The sequence below is a fragment of the Chrysochloris asiatica genome, unplaced genomic scaffold (genome assembly GCF_000296735.1).
Source record: "Chrysochloris asiatica unplaced genomic scaffold, ChrAsi1.0 scaffold00124, whole genome shotgun sequence".
Lineage (NCBI taxonomy): Eukaryota > Metazoa > Chordata > Mammalia > Afrosoricida > Chrysochloridae > Chrysochloris > Chrysochloris asiatica.
The window spans coordinates 9,923,690-9,932,800 of NW_006408642.1; the positions used below are offsets into that span (position 1 = coordinate 9,923,690).

At 36.2% G+C, this 9,111-nt stretch overlaps 1 protein-coding gene across 1 annotated transcript in view; it reads right to left on the reverse strand.

Moving 5' to 3' along the window:
• LARS2 (leucyl-tRNA synthetase 2, mitochondrial) overlaps positions 1-9,111 on the reverse strand; it is a 255,884-nt gene that overhangs the window by 218,068 nt on the left and 28,705 nt on the right. Inside the window, exon 3 of the mRNA XM_006868824.1 lies at positions 8,417-8,508. Within this exon, the coding sequence (XP_006868886.1) occupies positions 8,417-8,508 (92 nt within the window). The remainder of the gene's footprint in view (positions 1-8,416; positions 8,509-9,111) is intronic.

The following is a 9,111-nucleotide window of genomic DNA, read 5'->3' on the forward strand; positions in this document are numbered from 1 at the left end:
CATTGTAATGAAACAAGGTGTATGATTTGTTGAATATAAAACTGATGATATGCCCTGTAAACTTTCACTCAATCCACAATAAAAACCTTAAAAAAAAAAAAAAAGAAGAACATTTAAAGATCTAAAAAAAAAAGACCTAAAATGGTCCATCAATTAGGAAAGACAAAAATGAGTTAATCAACTTATACAGTATGGAAACCAATTTTTTTTTTTTTTAAGTTTTCATTGTGAATTGAGTGAAAGTTTACAGGGCAGATCATGTGTTTTACATTCTTCAAATCATACATCTTGTTTCATTAAAATGATTATAACCCTTTCCATGTACCATCTGTTAACAGTATTTCTCTCTATTCATTTTAGATCTTTTTTTTTTTTTTTTTAACACTCAGGCATATATAATAATTTACAACATCAAAGGGCACATTCTGCAAGTCTGCCTCCTGGCCACCAGCTCTCAGTCCGTCTCTTCTCATGACTCTAGAGTCCTGAGCCGCTCTCCTTCTGCATGTCCCCATCTCTGGTGTCGCTGCTTCTTTGGATAGGGTCTATCATTCCGCTTGTGCGCTTCTTCTTTGATGATCCTACGGTCCTTTGTTTCTTAACTGTAAGATTAACTACTCCCCTGTTTTTGTTACACATTGTTTTGTTACAATTGTATTACCATTTCTGTAAGATTTGATCAAATATTCCAAAGAAGAAACTTGATCAAAGGGGGTGGGGGGATGTGAAGGGAAACTGTAGTACAGAACTTCAAATTCTACTGGTCCCAGACTTTCAAAAGCCATTGAGACTGGAAGAAGAAGTTCCCTGCAACTACTGCCCTGAAGAAATCTTTAAATCTCAACCTTAAACTATCGCTTTAAGTCATCTTCTAATTATGGGGTAGCTACTATAACTATTTCCCTCTTATAGATAATAAAAACAAGGTACACAAAGTTTAAGTGACTTGCTTAAGGTGATTATCTAGCAAGAAGAAAATAAATAATTTGTAACTAAATGGCCAGGGACATCTCCCTCCCCCATCCCACCTTCTTGTTTGTTTCTTTTTCTTCCAAGTTTTGCTTATTTTCTTGTTGTTATTAAGAATATATACAGCAAAACATAACATCAATTCACTGGTTTCTCCAAGTCCAATTTAGTGACAGTGGTTATATTCTTGGAGTTGTGTGACCATCCTCACCCTCCTTTTTAAAGCTGTTCCTCCCACTGAAGATAAATTCACTGACCCCTAAAGTTGCTATCTCATCTTTCAACTTGTTGCTGTCAATTTGATCTCACTTAGATAGTTCTTAAAAGAATGCAAGGCTCAAGGCAGACTTTTTCTTACTAGTTAAGCCAAACAATTGGTTGGTTTTAAGGAGACATTAAGGGCTATTTTTGGCTTAAGGTTTATAGATTATCTCAGGGCAGTAATTTCAGAGGTTCATCCACTCTTTCTGTTTCCAGGAAGTCTGGAGTCCATGAGAAGTTGAAATTCTGATCTGCATTCCCCTCTTTTTAATCAGGAGTCTTCTATGGAATCTTTGATCAAAATATTCAGCATATGTAACCAGGCATCATCCAGTTTTTCTGGTTTCATGGAAAGGAGGCAGTTGTTCATGGAGGCAGTTACTCACACATTCTATATCCTCTTCTTATTCCTGATTCTTATTCTTTCTCGGTTGTTCCAAGTGAATAGAGATCAATCATATAGTGGATGGCCACTTGCAAGTTTTTAAGACCCCAGCTACTACAGAAGTAAGAAGAAAAGCACTAAACATGTTATTAGCCAATAAACTAGAATGTTCCATGAAACCATGACCCTCAACCTCCAAACCAAGGAACCAAATCCCAAGAGAAGTTTGGTTGTATATAAGCAGCCGCTAAAGCAACTATTATTTTTATTGTTGTTGCTGAAAACATACCTATCACACAACTTTTACCAATTCAACTTTTAACAAGTATGCAACTTATTGACAGCAATTGTAATAATCGGCTGTGCTGCACTACCCTTAATCAATGCATATTTTCAATCCTCAATAATTCATAAAGGCCCCACAGGATAGAACAGAATTACCTCACAAGGTTTCAAGGCTGTAAATCTTAATGGATACAGACAGCCATGTCTTTCTCCCATGGAGCAGCTGGTAGGTTCAAATGGTCAACCTTCTGGAGAGCTGCCAAGTACTTAATCACTATAGCAGGGATCTCTGCCACTCCAGATATCACTAATAAACTTGAGTTTCTATGCATATACCTGTTCTTGTGTTTTTATTTAATTGAAGTTACATATTTGTGCTTTTGAGATTAATACATTTCCTTCAGTATAATGCCTTCAAGCTCCAATCATATTGCAGAATGTATAAAGGTTATTTCTGCTACTGGCTGAGTACTATTCTATTGTATGTATGCACCACACTTTGGTTATTCATTCATCTATTGATGGGCATTTATATTGTTTTCACCTTTTGGATATTGTGAATAGTGCGGCAATGAACACTAATGTACAAGTTTCTGCTTTCATGTCTTTTGGGTATAAACCTAAGAGCAGAACTGTTGGGTCACAAGGCAGTTCTAAAGGAGCCCTTTGGGTGGTAAGATAAGCACTGAACTGCTAACCTCAATTTGGCAGTTCAAACCCACCAACCATTCAGTCAGAGAAAGATGAGGCTATCTGTTCCTTAAAGATTTACAGTCTTAGAAAGCCTATGTATGAATCAGAATCACCTGATGGCAGTGGGGTTTGATTTATGGTAGCGCTCTTTTTAGATTTTTGAGGAGCCATGACACTGTTTTTCACAACAGCTATACGATTTTGCATCCCCAGCGGACAAAGTTTTCAATTTCCCCACATCATCACACACACTTGTTATACTCTGTTTTTCTAATGTTAGCCCTCCTAGTGGAAGTGAAATAGTACCTCATTGTGGTTTTGAATTGCGTATCTCTGATGGCTAATGGCACAGAGTATCTTTTCACGTGTTTAGTGGCCACTGAATGCTTTCTTCAGCGAAATGTCTATTCTAAGTCCTTTAACCATTTTATAACTGGGTGATTTGTATTTTTGCTGTCAAGTTGTTGAAGGTTTAAATGCATTTTAATTACCAGATTCTTTCTGAAGATATGTTTGCCAAGGATAACCTTCCAGTCAATAGCTTGTCTTTTCACATTTTTTGAGGAAAGTTTTTAATTTTTAAGAGGTACCATTTATTGATTTTGCTTTTTGTTGTTTGTGCTTTTGCTATTTTATTAGGTAATCCATTCCTGAAAGCTAGGCTTGACAGTATTGCACCACCTTGTTCTAAGAATTTTATGGTTTTACTTTGTATTTAAGTCCTTAATTAATTTTGAATTTGTTTTTGCGTCTGGCGTGAGGCATGGATCTTGTTTTATTTTTGTGCACATGGAAATTCAATTTTCTCAGCACCATTTATTGAAGTGACTCGTCTTTCCTCATTAAATGGGCTGAGCACCCTTGTCAACAATCAGTTGTTTATATATATGTATGTGTTTTCTGTTTATTTCTATTCCACTGGCCTGTATCTATTATTAAAGCAGTACCAGGATGTTTTGATTATTATAACTGTACACAGCATGTTTTAAAATCAGGAAGGGTCAGTCTTTCTACCGTGTTCTTTTCTTTCAACGGTATTTTAGCAATTCAGGACCTCTTGTCATTTCATATCAAGTTGAGGCTTGGTTTTTTTTATTTCTATAACGAAAGCTGCAGGAATTTGGATCAGGATTGTGTTGAAACTATAGATCACTTTGGGAAGTACATAAGTCTTAACAATATTAAGTTTTCCAATCCATGAACATCAATCATGTTTCCATTTACTTAAGTCTTTTTAAAAATCTATTTCAGCAGTGTTTATAGTTTTTATTGTTTAACTTCGTCTCATCCATAGTTAAATTTATTTCTAGGCATTTTACTCTCAAGGAGTCCTAGTTTGGTGCTGTAGATCAGCAATGGGCTGCTAACCAAAGGTCAGTGGTTCAAACCCACTTGCCATTCCTTGAAAACCCTATACAGAATTGACTCAATTGCACTTAACAACAACAACAACAATTTTACTCTCTTAGATATTATTATAAATAGAATTGTTTCCCTAATTTCTCTTTCAGATTACTCGTTGCTGATGAATAGAAACTAAATTGAGTTGTTTCTTGACCTTGTACCCTGCTCTTTTCTAAATTTCTCTATTAGCTAGAAAAGTTTTCTTGTAAACCCTTTGGGGTTTTCTATATATAACATCATATCATCTGTTCTGAATAGAGATAATTTTACTTCTCTTCCAATCTGGAGACCTTTCATTTCTTTTTATATATTTCTCTTATTGCTCGGGCTAAGACTTCTATTGCATTACTGAATAGAAGTTGTGAGAACAAGCACCTTTGTCTTGTTCTCGATTTCAAGGGAAAGTTGTCAGTCTTTGTCTAGAAAATATAATGTTAGCTTTATATTTGGCCTTTTATATATGCCTTGAATTGTGTTGAAGAATTTCTCTTCTATTCCAGTCTTCTTTAGGGTTTTTATCAAGAAAGAATGTTGAATTTTATCAAATGCTTTTTCTGCATCCATAGAAATGATCATGTGGTTCTTTTACTTTATTCTATTGATGTGTTATATTACATTGACTAATTTTCTCATGTTGAACCATCCCTGCATTCTTGGCATAAATCTCACTTGGTCACAGTATATGACTTTTTAAGCTGTGGGATTCTGTTTGCTAGTATTCCATTGAGAATTTTTACATCCATTGTCATAGGAGATAATGGACTGTAGTTTTCTTGGGGGGTCTTTGTAGAATAAATTAGGGAGTAGTTCTTCCTTCTCTATCTTTTGGAAGAGTTTAAACATTATAGGTGTTCATTCTTCTCTAAATGTTCTGTAGAACTTTTTTTTTTTTTTTCCATCATAATGATTTTTTTTTTTCTTAAATGTTTCATTGTGAATTATGTGATAGTTTACATGGGAGAACATTAGTTTTACATTCATTCTATCGTATATCGTCTCATTTGTAGAACTTCTTTTGTTGGGAAGTTTTTGATTCGTGATTCAATCTTTATTTGTTATGGGTCTATTGAGACTTTCTATTTCTTTCAAGTCAATTTGGGTAGGATGCATGTTTCTAAGAATTTGTCCATTTCATCTCAGTTATCCAGTTTGCTGCCATACAGTTATCCATAATTCTCTTTATTTCTATGAGGTTAAGTTGCAATGGTCCCTTCTTTCATGTTTTATTTTGGGTGTCAACATCTTTTCTTTTCTTTGTCAGTTTAGCTAAAAGTTTGTCAATTTTATTGATCTTTTCAAAGAACCAACTTTAGGTTTTACTGATTTTCTTTCTTTTTTCTCTATAGGGGCCATCTTCTTAACTGCTGTGTTTAATGCATTTTTTCTGTAGAAACTTTTTCTGTAGAAAGCCAAATGGTAAATATTTTCAGCTTTGTGGCTCATATGATCCCTGCTGCAACTAATCTGCTATTACATCATGAAAGCAGACATAAGTAATATCTAAATAGGTGTGACTGTGTTTCAACAAAAATTTATTTAAAAAAACAGACAGTGAGTCAGATTTAGCCCATGGGGCAGTTTGCTAACTTCTGGTCTAGGTTACATTAGACTATTTTTTGTTACATTTTATCAGTTTTATTTGAATCATAATTTCTCCTTTGTTCTACTACTACCATTCATCTAGGATTAACCATAATTGGGAAAGTGGAAACTAGGGGTTAGGAAGAAAAAAGAGACATGAATGGTGCACTAGAATATTATTAAAATGTAGCCTTAGACCAGATAAAGCAAAGGAAGTAAAGGCCGACTGTCCTACATCTCTGAGAGGTAAAATGGGGAAAGACTCCAGGCTTCTGTGAAAGGGGCTGATGTGAGAACAGAGTATCCTCCAGGTTTTGGTGAGTGGTGCTAAGGGTTTTATCAGGTGGAGAGGAATGGGTACTGCTGGTCAATGAACACAAGGAAATCAAAGGTGTGGGTGGGATTGGGAATATAATCACACCTGGAGGAAGTCAACCCAGAATATAGTTGCTATATATTTCTAAAATGAGTGCCTAAATTCGGATTGCTTCTGCATAGAACCAAACCTTAACAGAATTTTCAGAGAAAATGAAAATATAGAATTTGTCTATAGATCAAACTACACCAGCCACTCCCCAGAAACCCTACATAGGTCGCTATGACTCGGCACTGACTTGACAGCACTGAGTAATAACAACAGTTTAAGGGAAAACGAAAAGCAGCTCAGAAATCCGATGTGATCTTTTCCTTCTAAATGAAAATACTAAAAGAAGGGGAGAATAACTTTGCAAATAAAAAAGCATCAAACTGAACACATGGATGAGTTCCCCAAAACTTAGCTATTTCTTAGATAAGAATGGTGCTGTTGTGTCTTAATGCACAGCCACAAGTCACCATGCAAAAGCTGGTGAAATCACTGGTATGTTGTTGGACACTGATAATTCAGAACTTCTTCATATGCTTGAGGCACTGGAGTTTCTTTGTTCTAGGTTGGTGAAGCTGTAGCTGGTATTACAAGCCCAACAAGCTAGAGCGGCTGCCCAGAAAGCTGTTTGCAGGCCCACTGGTGTTCCAACTGTTTAGAATGATTAGGGACCATGAAAAGAAACTTGTGCTTCACTGAAGAAAAATACCTGAACATCGACAAACTTTAAATAATGTGGGAAAAATATACTGCAAAATATATAATAAATTTTTTTTAAAAAAGGGAACTTTGAACCTTCCTTACCGAGCAAATGCCAGTTCTAGCAAATAATGCTAGTCCTAAATTACTTACTCATTTAAAAACAAACAAAAAACACACAAAAATAGTAAAATATAAAAACAAATTAATGTTTTAGTTGTTGTTGTTGTTATGTGCTGTGGAGTAGGTTCCGATTCATAGTGACCCTGTCTAGGGTTTTCGAGGCTGTAAATCTTTATGGGAGCAGAAAGCCTCATCTTTCTACCGTGGAACAGCTGGTAGTTTCGAACTGCTGACCTTGTGGTTCGCAGCCCGATTTTTAACCACTACGTAACCAGAGAACCTTTGCTGAAAATAAGAATTTTCAGCAAAGAACAAAAAATTAAAGCATTCCTTTCTTTAATTTTTATAATTCTTTACTGTGGAAAATCTCAGAATGTCATTTCTGTTTTAGGTGATAGAATAGATAACTGAGCAAGGAAACATAATTTGGAATATAAAATTCTTGCTTTAATAAAAATTCCTTAAACTGTGGGGGTCAAAAAAAAAAAAAAAAAAGAATGTTGTTGTTAAGTGCCATGGAGCTGGCTCTGACTGACTCCTAGATTCTAGATTTTCACTCTTCGAGGGGCCAGAAAGCCTCATCTTTCTCCTGCAGAACACCTGGAAGGCTCGAACTGCAGTCCTCTGGTTCATAGTCCAGTGCTTATCGCATGGAGTAACTGTGCTCCCATAGTGAGACTATAGGGGGCAAAATGATGAACAATTCTTAGACATTACCAACCACCTTGAGGGAATAACTTGCTGGGCCTAGGGGCTCTTGGTGAATAACATGGTCAATTGGTCCACAAAGACAACAATGGTCTACATCCTACTCTGGTGAGTAGTGACTAAGTTCTTAAAAACTCATGAGCAGCCATCTAAGGTGAACTATCTAGTTCTCCCTGTCCAGAAGAAAGAAGAGTGATGAAAATTGAAGATGCTTGGAAAGAATGAGTCCAGTGGACTAATGACCACGTGACCATCAGTCTCCATGACCCTGAGACCACAACTAAATGGTGCATGGCTACCACTACCAACTGCTCTGAAAAGGATCACAGTAGGTGGTTTTCAAAACAGTGAGAGAAAATGTGAAATAAAACTCAAAATCATTAAAAACCAACCAACCAGGCTTACTTGTCAGGGAAGAGACTAGGGGAATCCAAGACTACGGTCTTTGGTCATCCTTCAGGTCTGGAAGTGAACTCTCCCCTACGGCTCAATTTTCAGCCAAGCAGCAGACAGGTATAGAGGAGGAACAACAACGCACACCATAAAATGGTCAATCATTTGAGATCAAAAGGGCAGATTTACCTAAGGACAAAGTTCAGAAGGGTGGGGAAAGAAGGAGGAATGGAAACAAGAAACACAGGGAGGAAGTGGCACAAGTGATGTGACAGTTAGGGGACTACAACTGAGATGAAATAAAGTGTATGTATTGTTGAGTGTAAAACTGTTGAAATGCTCTATAAACCGATACTCAATTCACAATAAAAAGTTAAAAAAAAAAGAATACAGCACGCTAAGAGATAAACATCAACATATAGAATCCTTTTGTTTGTCAGGTTGCAGTGTTTTGTTTGCTTGGCTTTCAATTTCTTGTGCACACATTAAAAAAATTTGGTTTAAAAGTTTCTTTATACAAGTGTTTGAATAGATAGGCAGTAAACATATACCTTTGTGTCCAAAGTTCTGGATGCAGATTCCTTTCAATAGCTGCATTTTCGGCAGGCAATCCAAATGCATCCCATCCCATGGGGTTGATGACCTGGTTCCCAAAAGAGAAACATCAGTCATCGCAAACTGGTAAAACTTCCATTGGTATTCTCTTCAGGGCAATATACAATATTCTCCCTGACTAACATGTATTATCCCTTTTCAGTATCATTTAAAACTATGCTTAGGAAAATCAGTTGGATACCTACTAAGAAAAACATAGAAGAGAATTTAGAAGAGTAAACAAGGATAAGTCAAAAAGTCTTGCTACAAGGGTTCCACTTCAGTGAGGCATGAGTTTATTCCAAACAAAACACATTTAAGCATGCCTCTGTAATCAGTAGATGGCTGCAGACAAGTTTTCTCAGTAATGCACTTGTCTTATTCTTATTAGAATGCCTTTAAAAAAAAAAAAAAAGTCCAATCCAAACAGTGGCTTCCAAGAGGGTCTTCTGGACCAGTTAACTTCAAGGCAGAGGTTAGCTTAAAAGATTATGGTCCCCCTCTAAGACTGAAACTCAAAGGGAACACATGAGCTGGCATGTACCCTATACAACAACAACAAGACTAAGACAAGTGTATTACTGGGAGAACTTGTCTGCAACTATCCATTAATCAAAGAGACCTGTTCTAAGCCATTTTGTTTGGAATAAAC